The 17,723-nt window shown below is 41.9% G+C and overlaps 7 protein-coding genes across 8 annotated transcripts in view; 3 read left to right on the top strand and 4 right to left on the bottom strand.

Annotated features, from left to right (window-relative positions):
- Nucleotides 1-223, bottom strand: part of LOC126567839 (probable serine/threonine-protein kinase yakA) — an 84,338-nt gene extending 84,115 nt beyond the window's left edge. The window contains exon 1 of the mRNA XM_050224152.1: nt 217-223. The gene's annotated coding sequence lies outside the window, so the exon portion shown is untranslated. The remainder of the gene's footprint in view (nt 1-216) is intronic.
- LOC126568418 (uncharacterized) overlaps nt 1-916 on the bottom strand; it is a 366,923-nt gene extending 366,007 nt beyond the window's left edge. The window contains exons 1-3 of the mRNA XM_050224887.1: nt 871-916; nt 672-769; nt 150-275 (exon numbers count right to left, since the gene is read on the bottom strand). Coding sequence (XP_050080844.1) covers nt 150-275; nt 672-769; nt 871-916 — 270 coding nt within the window. The remainder of the gene's footprint in view (nt 1-149; nt 276-671; nt 770-870) is intronic.
- The window catches only part of LOC126568629 (protein anon-73B1), a 793,767-nt gene that overhangs the window by 347,913 nt on the left and 428,131 nt on the right, over nt 1-17,723 (top strand). The gene's annotated exons all lie outside the window — the stretch shown is intronic.
- The window catches only part of LOC126568321 (phosphotriesterase-related protein), a 293,797-nt gene that overhangs the window by 10,814 nt on the left and 265,260 nt on the right, over nt 1-17,723 (bottom strand). The gene's annotated exons all lie outside the window — the stretch shown is intronic.
- On the top strand, nt 1,828-3,652 carry LOC126568050 (uncharacterized). Its single transcript, XM_050224456.1, has 2 exons — nt 1,828-2,127; nt 2,195-3,652. Exons 1-2 carry the CDS (start codon nt 1,828-1,830, stop codon nt 3,650-3,652), a joined length of 1,758 nt encoding a protein of 585 aa, XP_050080413.1.
- Nucleotides 11,602-12,711, bottom strand: LOC126568366 (aldo-keto reductase family 1 member B1-like). Its single transcript, XM_050224830.1, has 3 exons — nt 12,637-12,711; nt 12,434-12,576; nt 11,602-12,362 (listed from the first exon to the last, which is right to left on the bottom strand). Exons 1-3 carry the CDS (start codon nt 12,709-12,711, stop codon nt 11,612-11,614), a joined length of 969 nt encoding a protein of 322 aa, XP_050080787.1. The 3' UTR covers nt 11,602-11,611.
- Nucleotides 14,687-17,723, top strand: part of LOC126568229 (homeobox protein SIX3) — a 198,274-nt gene continuing 195,237 nt past the window's right edge. The window contains exons 1-2 of the mRNA XM_050224675.1: nt 14,687-14,795; nt 17,497-17,688. Of these exons, the coding sequence (XP_050080632.1) occupies nt 14,687-14,795; nt 17,497-17,688 (301 nt within the window). The remainder of the gene's footprint in view (nt 14,796-17,496; nt 17,689-17,723) is intronic.

Genomic DNA, 17,723 nt, shown 5'->3' with positions numbered 1-17,723 from the left:
TCAACAGGAGTGATTTCCACTTAACAACATTTTCCTGCAACTCATTATTACTCTATTTCCCTCAGTACAGAAAATTTAAACACTTGCTCGAAGATGATCGGTAAAGCAAAAGCCTACCGGCGTGGCTCTTGAACCTTCCATTCACTTACCTTATCCTCGTTGTACTTATCACGATACTGAATGCTTAGAAGGGCATCGGTTTGAATCAGTATGCACGTTGCTCCACTCGCTCCGTTTAGACGGTACAGTGACAAAGACGATGGTACGGCGGTGGCCTGTTCGCAGTTTGGAGATGGAAAAAGGAAAAACAAGTCGGTTAGAAACGTCAAACGTTCGCCTCCCATCACATGATGGAAAATTCGGCCCCCAGTGGCGAAAAGCTCTGTTGCGAAAGAAGCGAAATGAAGTGATGGTTTCGTGTTTTCCTTTCGCAAAGGCGAAACCAAACACACATACATGCAAGGGATACAACACACGAAAACATCCCTTTGCCACCCACCCGCGTGGGTTGATGGGAAGAAAATCGATATCTAAATGCTACAAGTTTAATTTTTTTTTGTAGCGAAAGAGAATCCCCCATTCATTCATAAAATTGATCATGGATAGTTGTCGATAGTAGTACCAGGACCGATTGGCTTTTCTTCAGTTTACCACACCATCGAATTACGTACCGAGCTGGATGTGGGCTTCATTGTGTACTTGGTAATACGTGGCTTCTTTGTCGAGAGTCCTTCCAACTGCAGTGCGCTGCTAAGGTGCAGCAACGTGGCTAGAATTGGAAAAAGACATAAATTTTCCATTAGAATCTCCGTACAAAAAACATCCATTAAAGGTTTCATCTAGATAAAAGACGGACGTGCTTCTGCTTACCGAAAATTAACGCCCTAAGGTAAAGCAACTCCTTTCTGGAAAACATGTCTATTTTTTGTTAGTCGGCCACTGCACTTATTTTATCCTTTTACAACTTCCAATCCTTACACACTCACTTTCCGATTGTGTGGCAAACCAATCTCACAGAAACTCTTTTTGCGTTTGCCAGTCGACAGGTGTCCGCCTTTGCATAACGCTGTCGAACAATAGGCTGTCAGCAGTTTTGCCCCGACCTGTCCGAAATGTGTCACGGTCGTGTCCGTCGGGTTCGTGCAGAATGTAGGACTTGGTGCTTGGTAGGCAAAACAAACGTGCAAGATAAAGGAACACATGCGCACTGTCGTGCACGACGGACCGAATGGGATATTCTGTCTCCGGTGTTTGAGGAGAGTAAAAGAGGAGATAGAAGGGGTAAGGGTGTCTTTGAGGCGAAAAGGATACGATGTTGGAGTAGAATATTGAATTCTAATTCCACCACAAACGGTATAAAAGCTAGCCGATTCGAAGCGAGACAAGCGAAAGGATACTCAACTGCCAGTTTGAATTTAGCTTCGTTGAAATATTTCGCCCTGAAATGTTTCACAGTACAAAGAACGCGGAAAACAAATTTTAAATTTTCTTCCACATGGTTCAGCATAAAATTACAATATTTTTATGTTACAAAGAGTTATCAAAAGATAAAAAAAAAACACTAAAGGAGCAAGACAGGTGCGACCTTTGTATTAGCACTCTTTAAATCGATCTGACAGTGATTTCTCCCCGTCATAAGTGTTCAGCTTAATGGTAAGATGCAACTGTTAATTACTTCTCTCTAATTATATCCTCAAAGCAAATGCTATTAAAGGCTATTAAACGCTTTTAGAAAGCTTCAAATAGTTCGTTCAGATTCGTAAAAAGCCCTAGCGTTTATAAGGGTTTCCCCTTTATGACATTTTCGTCAGTCAATCTGATAGGACAATGTCCACTGTCGGGTGGAATATTTTGCTCTTGGGACTTTCCTTAACAGTAGCAGCAGTAGCTCAGAAAGGTAAACCATACCTGCAGCGTCTCATTGAAGATGGTTTCAAATCGGCAGATATTAATGTAGTTTACTTCATCACCGCAAACGATGTGGAGAGTGAACTTTTCCGTGGAAATTATCCACGTTTTGTTATGCTCACTATGGAGGAACAATCGAAGAAATTTAAGAGCAAGAACCACTTCATACAAATCATTGCCCAATCGTTGGTGGTTCTCGATGCACGTAAAGAACCTATGGTGAGTGCAAAAGTACCTTCACTTAATATTACTCCTGTTTGCGATCATTCTTTTTATTATCTTACAGAAAGACAGACGATGTTTGTTTTTCATACTGAAGGAGCTATCTCGTATCTGGAATCCGTTAAGCAATAAATTTGTGCTGTTAGTTAGTTCAGCATTCTATGATCGAGCTACACTGAACAACCTCCAGGATGGGTTAACCAAACTGGGCGTGGGTTATTCGTTGGTTCTCTACTATGATCAAGCCAATCCTTCGAATGATGCTGTCCGAATGACAAGGATCAGTTTCGGCCATCAAACTACCATCAGCACGACTGGTTTCGCTGATTACCGACACTTGTTACGACTGGATTTACGAACTCTCGACGGAATTCGGGTAGCTGGTGTGCTGTACCAGTTTTTCCCCTTCAGCTACACAGGTCGAAGCGGACATTGGGACGGAACCGATTTCTACATGTGGAATGTGATGGCGAAACAGTTACGATTGCGGCTACAGCTTATTCACGCTAAGCCAGGCACGATCTATATTGGCGGTGCGTACTCACCAGCCATGAGGAACAGGTCGGTGGACTTTGTTGCGACGCGAGATGTTTTCGTCAATGACGGCATGCAGAAGATTATGCTTGCTTCGCGAGATTACTTCAGTCTGGTTGTGCCGAAGCCTGTTACGTTAAACCTGATGGATGCACTGCTGCAACCATTTACAAAAGAAGTTTGGATAATGGTCGGTGTGCTTGTCAGCATCCGTATTCTTTTTGCCCATCTGCACGATGCCCTGATGTTGCTGGACATGGCAGGAACAATACGCAATCGGACAAGTTACATCCTAGACAACGATTATCCTTGGTTTGGATGGATGAAGTTAGCCTCGAGTATCCTGACGTTTCTGCTTGTTGAAGCATACCTGGCACAGGTCACCTCGCTGCTGCTTACCTTACGCTACATCGAGGGACCACAAACTGTGGATCAATTTATTGCTTCCAATATTTTGATTGTCGAACCCTTGCAACAGACACATTTCCTCATGCAGGTTAATCAGGCACAGAAGGCTCTTCTGAAGAAACGCTTTGTGAAACGAACTCCAGAAGAACTGGCGAATATGTCCGATGCGTACGTGGAGTATCGAAGTCGCGTGAGGTTCATGAACTACGGAACGGAACCAATTGATCCGATTACGGGAAAACGGAACTATTACATTCTAAGGGAACCACTGGCGGAAGTGCGATTTCAGTACAGTTTTGCGAAGCCGACTGCTTTCATGCGTGTGGCCGAACATTGTTTCTTATGGTACGAGGAGAACGGACTGCGGCTGCATATAGATGATGCGTACGATCGATGGGCAAAGAAACTGCACAGTAGTAAACAGCACGGCATCAGTGGGTCTGTGCTAGTATTTTCCGATTTAAGCTCGCTGTGGATTTGCACGATAGTTGGATGGTGTGTGAGTGGATTGGTGTTTCTTATCGAACTACTAATTCACTCAAGAAACCGGAATCGGCGGTTTAAGAATACATTTTTATAATAATTATTTAGCTTCACAGCAAGAATTACATTTGAAACACTTCTAACAACTGTTTTTAGCCAAAAGAGCACAAAATTCCCCATAAAAGAAGCACAAGCTTTAGTGTTGTTGCAGAAAGTTTTTTCGATTTTTCTTTTTTTTTTTGTTTGCTTTCCGACATCCGATGAAAGTGATGACGACATCCGGCAGACAACGTTTCCAACATGCTCACCTGGATGTGTTCCTATTAGAACGATCAGCATCGTTGGATGAGTAGCAGCAACAGAACGATAGAGAAAATAACTCGCATTGCCCGGAGGGTCTGTGTTATTTGATTCGTCCTAACACCTTTTCCCGAATTTCGTCCCTATCCTTCATGTGTCCCCCTCCGCTCCTTTAGCACAAAAACGTTGCAGAAGAGGATTTTGCCGTAATTTAACACCTCATTTCACACGGCGAGCGAATCTCGCACGGAGTGTCGTCAACATGTCAGTGTCGTCGGCATGGCTGCATCGTGAAGAGCATCCGAGGTTTCTCGTGTTCTTTTCATGCCGGAGTACAGTGGGAAGCTAAACGAACGCGTAAAACGTCCTTAAAATTCTCGAGAGACTTAATTTGTGCAAGATGTTAGCATTCATCACCCAGAACATGCTCGCCCAATCGAGAGCGAGGGGAATCCGATTTTAATTAAACAAATCTACGATTTGTGTGCACCTCAAGCGGTTGTTATCGTGTTCGGTTGTTCCGGTATTGGAAAAAAGGGGGAAACAGAACTACTAGTCGTCGTTCGTCGATTTGTTCCGGTACGTGTTTTTTTTCTCTCTCTTTCCCGAAGTTTGATGATGGGTCGTATTACGGGAATAGGTCATCCGTCATCGAGCCCAGGAGCGAAACGGAGTTTCGAAGTTTGGCGGTGCTGAGAAGGTGTGTGCACTGTCGCGTTTTTGGCTTCGTTTCATTCAACACCTCCGATGAACGATGGTCTCAATGGGAGAAACATCAAAGGAGTGTACACGGTTGCCAGGAGCAACAAATCTGACAGGCGACAAAACGAGCGATCAAAGCTGTTGTTTTCGCTAATTTGGAGATGAAGAAATGGTAAAAAAATATAAATTAATTTGTTTATTTATTTATTGTTTTAATGAAGGTTTTAAGTTCTGATTACAGTAGGTAGACATTAGTTGGTTATTGAAGTCTATTTTTTTAATTCAATTCCACTGTTCCGTTCTGTGCATGTTCCGTCGGCTAAACGTTTGTTTGTCAGCGTCCTAAGACCGCTATTGTTCAACGTCTATATAAATTTTATAGTTTCTGCATTAATCCAGCCTTTTGTAGCTATACAATAACAGTTTAGAAATATTTGAGAAATTGAAGTTAAGTTGCAAATCCTAGAAACATTTTTCCGGACACTTCCAGACGCTGTGTATCTGTAACCCTCGTTAAATGCGTTATGTATCTTTGGAAGTTTTAAGTCCGTATCTGAAGTGTTGGTTTACTTCCAGCATCAAACACACACACACACACACACACACACACACACACACACACACTTGACACCGTAAGGTTCTTTTAGCCAACCAAAGAGACGTTTACACCTCGCATCCTTAATCTTTGAACTGACTCCTGCAACTGCCTAGTGCACACTGTTGCCCTGGCAGCAAAATCCTGCCCAGCAACGAGTCACACGTGGTGGATTAAACGCTGGCACATGACCGAACACCGGGTAAAGGCTTGCCGTTGGCCTATTAATTGAATTAATTGGATAGCCAATTACAGTTTACATTCTTGGCGAGTTGTTCTTTCGGACCGGGTGGAAAAACTCTTAAGGGCATTGGTTTGTTTTTTTCCCCCAGTGCTCTTGCCAGAAACCCCCAAGGGAGATAATTATTTGCTTAGTTTAATAGATAAACTCAAGTGGCAGGCAAAACGGCTAGCCAAACAGACGGTTTGTGTGAAAGACATGGCAGGAGTCTCCTTGGTGTAATGTGGTAATACAATGCTATAGATTTATTCATTCGTTAGGGGGAGAATTTCCACATAAAATCGACAGGGATGATTGAAAAATCCTTAAACTGAAGTCTTTTTATGGGGTGCACAAGGTTTGGATTTGGAAAATCAAATTTCATCCATGGTTGAGGGATTGCCCTGTTTGTCTGCATTCAGCTTAAAGTGAGCTTAATCTCGCCTGCTTCTTGCAGTGCTAGAAGCCTTCCAGAGAGTTGTTGATTCGTATCGTTAAAACCTCGATCAAGATTGGTTCGAGGGTGCATATTGATCGGTCTGCCAAAATTCTTTTCTGTCCGAGTACGATTGCTACCAAGCACACACACACCAAGTGTTTTCAGTTGATTCGAACCGATAACGTTGTCACCTTCCAGGAGGTGCAAGAATTAGCACCATCGCAGCATGAATATTTGCTTGCCGAAGGATCGGATAAGATCGCAAGGTCCACTCGTGTGTCTCTGCTGTTTGCTTATCTATTCCAAGACATTTCCGGCCGGGTCACTTGACAGAGGCGAGACAACGAAAGGAGAAGGTCCGTCAGAATAGGACTGAAACAATTTCTTGAGGACTATTGGGCTTTTTTTCTGGGTCAGTGGCAAAATTAGACATGGGGCTTGGGAATAGAAGGATTTTGTTGTTTCATCATTACGTGGGTATCCGTTTTGGTGTTGTTTGGAAGCGAAAAGAGAGCAAGAATGTTAATCCGTGCGTGTCGATGCCGGCCAGGCTGTTAGCTAATCCCTTTGCTAGGTGATCTCTGCACTGGTTTTGCCTCACCAGCAAGCTCACGGTGTCGTGCGTCAGAATTCTAGTTTTCGCCTGAAAAGGATCAAGTATGGAACACTTATAACCTTTGCTTTGTTTGCCTTCTCTTGTCCTTTTCGAAAGGTGTTAGAGTGTACACCAAAAACATACAAACATCACTTAATAGACCCGAAAGAGGAATATCAATGGAAACACAAAAATATTGGTTTACCGACCACATCCGGACATTGTTCTGTGGCTTTGATCGGGATGCAATATTGATGCATTTGGAAGAATTTCGTTTCGATGCTCTGAATGCAAATCAAATGTTTGACATTTTATTGAGCACGAAAAGGAAAAGACTCGACGCGTCGCAGGGATCGGAAAATGATTCAATAGTCTGGCCTGACCCACCAAGCTATTGTCGCCCCGATATTTGTTGCAATAACAATTGTCGCAGAGTCGTGGTGGTTGTTGATCTTTTTTTCCTCTCTCCATTCAACCTTCTTCAGTGTGGAACGTGTGTTTATTTGTACTTGAGCAATGTTCACACCCTGCCAGACACACAGTAGCGATGATCGCATAATTTGCGGATTACAACAAGCACACACACACATATAGATCAAAGTTTTTCCTTCTGCCCGGAGGATTGTGCTTAATTGTCCTTAAAAGTGTATTTGCCACAAAAAGAAACCCCAGACTCTCACATGGCCAGGGAAAAACGCAACCAATGCGCAACTGTGACGTGCCCTGCTGCGCTATTGCAGGAGAGTTCCCGTCGCTGGCCTTTTTGTGGACGAGCAGCGTGAATTCTCGGCTTGATATTGTACACTTTTACGCCCGATTCGATGTTGCTGGTCGTGGGAGATGATCGTGTACAATTCTACCGCTTCTTTACCGCTTGAGAAAGATTAAGAGAATCTTGTACGTTTTTTTTTTCGTGGAAAAGCACAAACATCTTCAAAAAAAGGATCTTTTCCCTTCAGCTTTTCAAAGGTATGTCCTTAAACTTGGTGTGACTATTACAACGCGTGGTGTGATTTTTTCACTAATTGGCCGCAAGTTTGTTACCGCCGCTAGAAAGTCTTGCGTACCCATGATTAATCGGATGGTACAATAAATCATGTTTTTCTTCACCCTCTTTCAACTAACGGCTGGCAAACATAGCCTGTCTTGGCCCTAACCGTTTCACACTCACATTACACCGGCATCGGCAGCGGGGTTTTTCGTGTGCGGGTTTAGTTAATGAACTGATCTGGACACACCGATTCCTCCGTATCACAGCGAGGAAGGTTTTAAAAAATGAGCAAGGTACAACGAGTCTGAATGAAAGGATAACATTTTGGCCGGGGAAATTGGAGATCATTTTACTTGGCTCACCCCGAAAAAAAGCGGTAGCGGTCTTAATAAGTGTGATTATTTTTAATAAAGGAAACACTAGTTCAAGAGTAGAGCAGAGAGAAGAAATGTTAGGGCTGTAGCGCCACTTGTCTACGATGCAATGGGACACCATTCATCCGCAAATAATAAATCATAAACTTAAAAATAAAGAGTACGTCCACTCTATATATAACACAACTACCTTATAGAGCACTAGTTTGCCTTCTTCGCATGTATTTTTGATTCTCTGGTTGTTTTCCGTTAACCAGAGCTTTGCAACACCCACGATACATGCCTCAAACCCAATGGGGCAGACATAAGGTGAGCTGGTTCGTCTTCCGACGGGATAGGACAAACAAGTCTTGTTCAGGTGTATTATTTATTCAATCTGTTAGATATTGCATTGCGCGGATGTTGTCATTGGATTGTTCCACAGGATTGTAGAATCACACATTTTCCATCCTAGTATCCAAAGCTCAGGCAAGTGTCCAGATCGCGAAGACGTTTTACAGCACCGGTTGCTTGGACCAAAACCGCGTGAGTCAACAACAATATCGAACAAACCAACGAGAGCATCCGAGCGTCGGTCACTTCTTTGTACACTTCTGTTCAAATCTCAACTGGACTGAAAGAGAGATGGTAAATAATTCATATTATGCAGGATATTCGTTTTCTTTTCTCAATTAATATAAAATGGAATGTTTTACCTCTATTAGCATGGAGTTTAAAATTAATTTGCGTTTATGGGTACAGTTTTTTTTGCCTGATTTCTTTAAAATTCATGATTAGTTGGATTCGATTTTCGCCAAATAGGATACAAAGAACAGAATTAAATAAAGATAAAGGGAGCGACGATCGAGCTTAAGACTGCTGGCTTCTTTTGGGCTAAACAACTTGTAGGACATATCGGACGTCTAATGACTTACGAAACTAATTGATAACACATAGCTGGACAGTCTTCACTATGGGGGAACGATATGAATTGTATTTGAAACCCGGTTCGGCTGTGTGAAGACCAGGCCCGCTGAGATTTAAATGAGAGTAGGTATTTCCTTTTACTAAAATAACAATTTAAACGTTGCCCACTAGAAGAAACACCGAAAGAAGGTCTAAGGAACTTGTAATATTATTATTATATTGTATTATTATCCAAGGATCCAAGGTGGCCAAGAGATCTCGTCCAAAAGCCTTAATATTACAATGGTCCCAGATTGGATCTTCTTGTCATATATAGAAGCAGTTCTAGTTAAAGAAAATCACATTTAACTAAGGTTGCCGATGTGTATGCTCGAGAGTTTAGCTAAATTTTTCAAACTACTTCATTTATTCACACACTTTATCTTGAGCAAATATTGACATATGTTTATCCATCTCAGTATATCATAATGTTTTAAATTCTCCTACCAAATCTGATACTTCTTGTGTTATTTACATCTATATTATCCCATTTCGTTTGTGTTTACTTTACCCTTTCGGGTCTTCAAACTGTCCAAAGAATGTACAAAACAGGCAAACAAGGCTGCATATAAGGTGTCCGAAGCAATTAAGGACTAATGACCTTTCCACCCATTTTATGCCACGTTCGCATTCGGAAAGATATGCTAAACAATCCTCTCTTCCTCTCTCTCTTTTTAATTAAGATGTATCACAGCTTCTATGATTTCATTGCAATTCCGTTGTTTTGGAAAGCGTGTGCAAAGTTATGAAACTCGTCCGTCCGATCGTACAGCGCTCTTCTTCTTGTACACGCTACACGCTTCTTCCTGTGGTATCACACTACTACAGGGAGCGTAAACATTTTATATTTTTGTCAAAATCAGCAATATTTTGCGTGTCGTGCAAAGTGTCAATCTGTGTTTTCCCTTTAGCCTCCGCCCCCTGATCGCCCGCGATCATTCCATGCCGCGATCATGCGCACATAACATAAACAATCGTAACCGTTCCCTTCGCTTCATTCCCACCCCCAAATCAGTTTGCCGTTCAGCTCCGTCTTTCTTCCACGCTTGCGAATGTCTTTGAAGGGCATTGAAAGTGGGGAACGTCTGGGCCGGAGAAGTGAGCAGTTGTGGTACGTCTATGTCCGTCACAAACGGATCACATTCTGTCCGACGTATCGTGGAGTCATGAAGTGGGAGATCGTGGAGTTAACTCGTTTTGGTCCCACGATTAGAGCCGTGAAGGGAAACTGGATGGAAACGATCGTCATTGGATATGTCGTTTGTTGTGTCTTCGAAATGATGATTTCTACTCCTGAATTTTATAATTACTTGATCAAGACTTATAAGGACAGAATGGGACGTTGGTTAACGCCACCATAAGTTCTGCTCGTATTCCTCAGTTCCTTAACCTCCTTAAGGCATTCTTTAGGGCAGAAGATACCTAATCTTCTCTGGTAACTGTGGATGATCTTAATGCAGTCCACGAAATATCCTATTCTTATAAAACAGTTTTCAATTCAACAAAATGCCAATAAATCGCTGACCTGTTGCGATTTTCACTACCGTTTTGGTCTCTACCCCGACCTTCAGCTACACGGTTCAAAGTCATCGATGTTTCATAACTTGTGCAAACAAATCACAACAATAACGATCGTTATTGCGAATCGAGGGACACGTGTCTGAAGGGCAGCTGGTTGGTTGGCTCACCATAGGGGTGGGAATGTTTGATTTTTGCACAGTACAGTTTTTAGACTACTGCGATGGCCTGAACCTGGAGCGGAAAATGTGGAGTGTCCATTCAGCAGGATACATACACTTAAAAAAAGAAACCAGTCGAAGCCAAAGGAACGATATGTGACGCTCTTGATCCGCTTCTGTATAACCTAGGAACCATTGGAGGTTTTTTTTTCGTCGAGATCCAGCTACTTGGATCTTTATTTAGGGTACGCCGTATATATTGGGCGCACAGTAGCGTTCGCCTACTATGCAAAAATTTGACACCACCCCCCGGTTAAGGTGGTGTGCTAAAAGTGGACGATTTTCTTTCCTTTTTTCCCCTAATTTCTTAAAGTGTTCTTTTCCATGGTGGTGTCTCCGGATAACGGGACTTTGCCAATCGCATGTTCAAGTTCTGGTAACGTGGCGCAATTTACCAAACCTAATTTCAAGAGACGTCGTCATTGGGGACGTACGGGAGACAATGGGAGGTCTTGTCCTAGATATTGCTGAATTACGCATTTTTAAAGTGGTCAGGTGGGTAATCTCCAGTTCCCGGAATGCTTCTTGAACATCAAGCAAAAGTTTCCGCCAGACTGGAAGTCGTTCGTTTAAGGAAACGAATAAATAGGGAAATACAGGGGACGTGAAAGGCCACACCCTTCGCTAGGTCGAAAAAAAAACCGGAAGCGAAATGGTGGACTTGCGAACAGCACCCAATTGCGCAAGACAAGGTATCGCTTTGGGGGCCAGGACGGGTAAGGCGTAAAAGAGTGCAGCAACGAAGACTAAAATTATGTTCACTTTCGGGTGGCCTTTCGGTGTGGTGTGATGCTCCTACTGCTGCCGCCGCCTCGAGCGCCACACAAAATATGGCAGATTTCAAGCGAAGGAATCTTTTGCCATGCGTGTGTGCATGGTGGTTCTTCCCGTCGGCATGAATTGGATGATAAATCAATGGAGAAATGTGAGTCGTACAAAACCGTTGATGGCTGGGTGCCCGTTACGCGTGACAGCTAATGAGTTTTGCGGGCAGACTGAGACGTTGGTTTGACGTGTCAGCAGGCACTGGACATAATCAAGCATATATCCGTGTGTGTGCGCGTATGTTTGGCATATTTATTAAACAAAGCAAAAGAATCGTTTAACAACAGCACTAAAACACTTTTACCGTCGTGTTGCGTTGCAATATATATAACTAACGACCTTTACGGAATTCTTCTTCAAAAGGATGGTGAGGATGGCCGAAGCTGAAGGACTCCGGACAGATGCGTCCACTCCGCTCCAGTGCTGCTAGTTGTATCATATCGTCCACGCCCAGCTCAAAATCGAAAACATCTGCATTGGCAGCGATGCGCTGTTTGCTGACCGATTTCGGTATAACTAAATTTCCCAGCTGAATCTGATAGCGTATCAGGATCTGGGCAGGCGATTTGGAGTGTTTCTTGGCAAGCTTTTTCACCATGGGATCCTGCATCAGGATAGGGTCATCCTGCTTCGCCCAGGGCCGTGCCGGTGATCCGAGTGGACTGTAAGCCGTTATGATGATTTCCTGCTCGTTGCAGAACTCCCTCAGCTCGTCCTGATGTAAGTAAGGGTGGCATTCGATTTGATTGGTTACGGGAGCGATCCTAGCCACATCCAGGATACGCTGCACTTGCTTGACGTTAAAATTGGAAAGCCCTATATTGCGCACGAGGCCCGCATCTACCAGTCGTTCCATCTCGGGCCAAGTATTGACGTAGTCAACGTCCGAAAAATGAACACGCTTTCCATCTGGTCGCAATGGAAACAGTTCATCACCTTCGCGATAGGCTTGCGGCCAATGGATAAGGTACAGGTCGAGATATTTGAGGTTAAGATTGCGAAGCGTCACTTTCAGTGCGCTTTGCACTAGGTCAGGCCGGTGAAACGTATTCCACAGTTTGCTCGTCACGAATAGATCTTCACTGTAAGTGAGAATTTAAAATTAAACAACAAACTAGCAACGGCGTCTACTTGCGCGGTGCGACTTGCTTACCGCTTGACGTATCCTTTATCGATTTTGGCAGCAATACCAGCGCCTACTTCGTGCTCGTTCTCGTACACATGAGCACAGTCGATGTGTCGATAGCCGACGAGGATCGCATCTCTCACCGCTTGAGTAACCTGTCCCGGTGGTGACTGCAAAAGAAAGGCGACTGCTTAGCAAAGCGATGCACTCGAGGACCACTTTACACTTACGTTCCATGTGCCGAGGCCTAACACCGGTACGGAGGCACCATTTTTGAAGAACACATGTGGAATTCTTGCTGGCATCGTCGATGGGGGTAGAAATTTGTGTGTAGAAAAGATGAGCGTAGTTCTTAACTCACTGCGGTTTACCAGACGACTGAGATTGTCAAAGATCGACTGCAGTGCAGTTGATGCAATGATGGCGCAGTGCCAATTTCTGTTGACCAAAACTTCTGCCAAATGTCGTTGATGACGTTTTGATGCGCGACTTTGCAAGCCGTACCTTGCAGGTTGCCAATGGTAACGTATGTTTGTTTACATGATTTTAAGCATTAAATAATATAAAAAAGAATGTTGATTAAACGGATCATATTTTTAGATTGTACACAACTGAATCCGAGATAGACGTTAATATTTCATAATGTCGAAAATTTCATTCAATCACATAAAATGAAACAATTCCTCTTTCAAGCTTGTTTCATGTCATTCTTGTGGGGTGTATTTTACAGTGGAAAATAGCACTTCATTAAAATAATCACATTGGGCGTGTATCACTTTCCTAGCTGGCCCAAGGGCTATTTGGGAAGTTTATTGTACCGTATACCGGTTTCCAAAACGCAGCCCATCCAGCTGTTTCGTGCTAAAACTAACAATTTTTCCATGACCGGAAGGCCATGGGCCCGGTTTGATGAAGAAATAATAGTATAATAATTCGTATGATTAAAATTATAAACAAGCGCCTACCCTTTGCTGACGATGTCGAAAAGGAAAGAATGGACGCAAACTGTACCAGCATCCTTAAAGTGGGCGGAGCTATCGACGGTATCCTTCTTGCTGCTTCCTTGTCTCACTGTTCGCCATCTCATCTCACTTGCGAGTTGCGAAAAACATGAAACATTGCACAACAGACCGCGCAGCATGACAAACATAGTCATTACCATGGTAACCGTTTAGCGCACATTGCTTTTCTGCAGTGTTTCTTAAGATATAGCTATTTTTTAGCTAAGCTTTTATTCATGTTAACTTTTGAGGATTTGTAACTGTACTTGAATAACAACTTTGTACATTTAGTTTAGAAGTTGTTTATTTTAAAATAAAAAAAATATTTCCAACTCAACCTAAGAGACACTGAACTTTTCTATTGCTATCTGCATTCCGTAACCATTTTCTTCCTGTCTCTCAAACATATCCCTTCAATCTCCCTGTTCCCATTATCTTTCTTGCTCCCTTTCTCGTTCTATGCTGGCACCATTCTCAGGACTTCCCGTTCACACACACCCGTGCACCGTTTATGCTGAGCGACATAAAATTTTGTAAACTGAGCCCCTGCTCGCGTCGTTCGGAAGCCGGATTCAGAAAGGAACGGGGATAAGCGGCACACGCGCTTTATCAAAACGGGACAGAACGATGGACGACTACGATGGTGGGTCTGTAAAGCGCTGGCAGTCAGGAGGTTGCCGGGCCCGATGTCCGTGTACAACCCTTCGGGAGGTGTCTGTAGAAACCATGTTCTTTATGCGTTTATGAATGAAGAGCCATCGGACCGGAAAATGGGAAAGAAAGAGAAGGCTCGGAGACACTGTGTGAAGTGTTGGGCGCAGCATACGGGCAGCTAACTCCGTTTCAATTTCGGAGGTGCGGTCTCCTTGGGGTTCAGTATGCAATTTCGCGTCGATCGGTGCGGTTCCAGTTGTTGTGCGTGCGGTCGGTCACATATATTCTTGCATGGATAATGGTAGATGGGGATTTTATCTAACGGTGTACTTACACTAATTAGTAATGTGTGGTGAAGCATGTATGCTCTACTAACTAAGCTGTGTCAGTTGGAGAAAGTGTGCAATTTTTTGGAAAGAATTTAAAGTGAAATTTCCTAATGTGTATAACAACTACAAAGTGTAAATAAAACAAGTGAGTGATTCGATACGCAAACCAGTGGTGAAAATATGAGCGAAAACAGTTAATTGCAAAACATATTTAAAAAGCAGAATTATAACTTTGCATACGAAACGTGTGAACGAAAGGTTGCATAAATCGAGAAGAAATTGTGTGAATCAAAACAATGGATACCTCAGGATTATCCCCACTGGCCGATCTGGACTCCAGTTCCGGTGGTTCGGATGGCGTCGGAGGATTTAACCACGGGCCGAACCTTTACATGTCGCAAGGAGGTATGTAAAAATTTCGCATGTTTCCAAAGATTTTCGTTATAAGCAAATTTGAATTAGTTAACCTCTTGGATTTCCTGTCGTTTTTTATTCTTTTCTGTTAGAATTTAAACAATTTTACATTTCATTTTATTCAAATTTATGTTTGCATTTTATTTTATGTATGATTTTGTGTGTGGTTTTGTTTTGTTTTAAATTGGTATTATATCGATAGCTCTTTACAGGTTGATTTCTTTATTGCTACTGACTAAATGTATTCATTCCTAATCATAAATTCATCTTAATTCATCCTACTCTACAAACTCTCCAGATTCCCAATCACAAATTCCACACTTAACTAAACTTCTAAACAATTAGAGTACTTTGTTTTTCAAAATATTTGGTTACATACAGTATTGGACAATAAATTATGATCATCTGCTATGGTGCACAACATAAAAATGAGATTGTGAAGATCGTTTTTTTTGGTTTAATTACGGTTAAGTTTATTTAAACATTTTGGGAATACATTCTTACCATTGGATCAATCGATTCTTAGTCTATTTTTGCGATTCTGATCAAAATATGGCCAAAGCACATATTTAATCAAAACATTTCCATAAAGTTTAGCACATAAAGGCATCCACCGTACCCATTTCAAGTCTAGCGTACAAAAAGTGAGCTTATTTTGGTCTTCAAATTTTTACACTTTTTGAGGCTTGTAATTCTTAAGCAATAAATTATGGAGCGATGAACGAAAATAAATATGGAATAAATAGTCTAGAGGTTAATGAATTTTTTACAAAATTATGGTACGTTAATGTTAAGATCGAATGCAAACGTGGTCTTAATCGATCTTATCATTCTCTGTATGTTTATTGATTGTCTACTAGTTTTAAATAGATTATTAAAAGAACTTGAATATTCTTTAACACATTTATCATTATCGACGTAATTGGTAATGTAATAGTAACGTTTGCATCCGTCCATAGCTTCCCTTCCATCAACAACGATCTGTCATCACCATTATTCCACTAATTATGCTGCTCTGATTCTTCATCCACCACGTACCACGATCGGACGACATTGTCGATCGCTTCGGTGCCGTGCCGCCCGTTCTCGACCGTTGATGTTTCACTGTATTTTTTTTTTTTGTTTTTACGAGTTCTCACTTTGAAATGCGATTCCACTTGCCAGACAGTGGTGTGAGCCACCCCATTGAACAAACCATTTTTCGAATGTAAATAAACTAAGAAAGAAAGCGAAAACAGTAGCAAAAAAAAAATCAGCAGCTTCCACTGGTGAGGCTGGATATATTTAGTGAGGCCGTATGTAGTTACTTACACGAAAGCAATAATGCTGGAGCATTATTAAACATACACAGAAACATATACGCGTGCGTGCACACGTCCACTCCCAACCGAAACAGTAGCAATCCGGGAAGTTTGCAGATTTATTTTTTATCTTCTCAGCCCGTGGAAATTCCGCCCAGCCCCGCTTTCGTTTCGACGGTTTAAATGTGCTTAAGAGGAATGTTTTATGGCAGAAGAGGGTGGCAAAATAGCTTGCTCGTGACTAAGTTACGATAAACATTGCACCGACCGGGCCATCGGTCATTTCCGGCTGGTGATGGGAAGGGTGGAAACAAATGATACTTCCGGCGGGTGCAGATTTGCATCCGATGAAATGTGATTTGGCACTCAGATGACCTGATTGTTGTCGATAAAAAGAAATTAAAAAAAAGCTTTGGTTCTAGAATTGTTTCAAATGATTGGAAACTTGGTGACGAGTGGCAGATTAAATAGAAAATTGACTGCAAAAAACAATTATTTTCTATGTTTTCTGCCGTTATAAGCCAAAAAGGATGTAGTTTTCTGCAGCAACTGTACTTAATTATTTTTTATTCAAGTCTGTAGCTTCTAAAAATGTTAATAGAATTATATTGGAATGTAGTTTGCCACTTACAAAATTAATAAAGCCAAAAAACGATTCTTCTTAATACTAATCTGTTAAACTCTTAACTTTGATGAAACAAGCTGTATACTAGCAAACAGTCTTAAGGCTTTGCCAAAAATTTTATCTAACGACGAAAGCCAATCCTCTTGAACAAAACAGAACAAATAAAATAAGCGAATAAAACGAATCCATGGTGTGTCGGTTTAGTAGTGCTTTTAGTCTCTAACGAACTGAAGATAATAATGTCTTGCATGCAGAACTTACAGCAAGGACAGCTTATTTAATCCGCTATATTGGTTCTGATTCTGCGCAACTGACGGATATGGATCTCAATAGAAAAATAGAGAAGAAAAACTAATCAATGGACTTGAACGTAGAGAAGAACGTTTATTAACAGAAAGACTGAAAATAAGTGCAAAAAATAGCAAATGACATAAAATTAAAAGCAAAAAAAAATTGTTAGAAAAAATCCTATGGACTCGTTTTTTTTTCCTTTTTTTATAGAACCATTCTTGTATAACATTAGCTCTTGTTGGAAAAGACATAGAGCCATGACACAGACAGAATACAAATTTCTAGAACTATCTGGGCTGGATCTGGGATTGAGCCTCAAAAGAACAAGAAAGTTCCTTTAAACCAAATACAAATCGAAGAAAGCAAAAGATGGATGCTTGAAGGATTGTTAAGTTGATGAAATTAAGGAATTAAGTTTAAGTGGAGTGGTTTAAGTATTGTATGTTAATCGATTTAACATTCTTCCAACTTTCAGGTTATCGTGACAACCATAACCCGATCAAGACGCTATTTTTCTCCGAAAAGCTACAAGAATTCACCGACAAGGAACCGTCGTACCATCATCAGGAGCGAAAGTTTCACGACACCAGCAACTACAATCATATGAAGGCGGGTGGAGGACACCAGGGACAGGTGCAACACACGGGTGACATCATCTACTATGCGAGTAAGTGTGCCACAATTCACTTTTGCTTTTGACCT

This window comes from Anopheles maculipalpis, chromosome 2RL (genome assembly GCF_943734695.1).
Source record: "Anopheles maculipalpis chromosome 2RL, idAnoMacuDA_375_x, whole genome shotgun sequence".
NCBI classification, from domain to species: domain Eukaryota; kingdom Metazoa; phylum Arthropoda; class Insecta; order Diptera; family Culicidae; genus Anopheles; species Anopheles maculipalpis.
The sequence above is the reverse complement of the archived record's forward strand: the minus strand, read 5'-3'. Positions and strand labels throughout refer to the sequence as shown.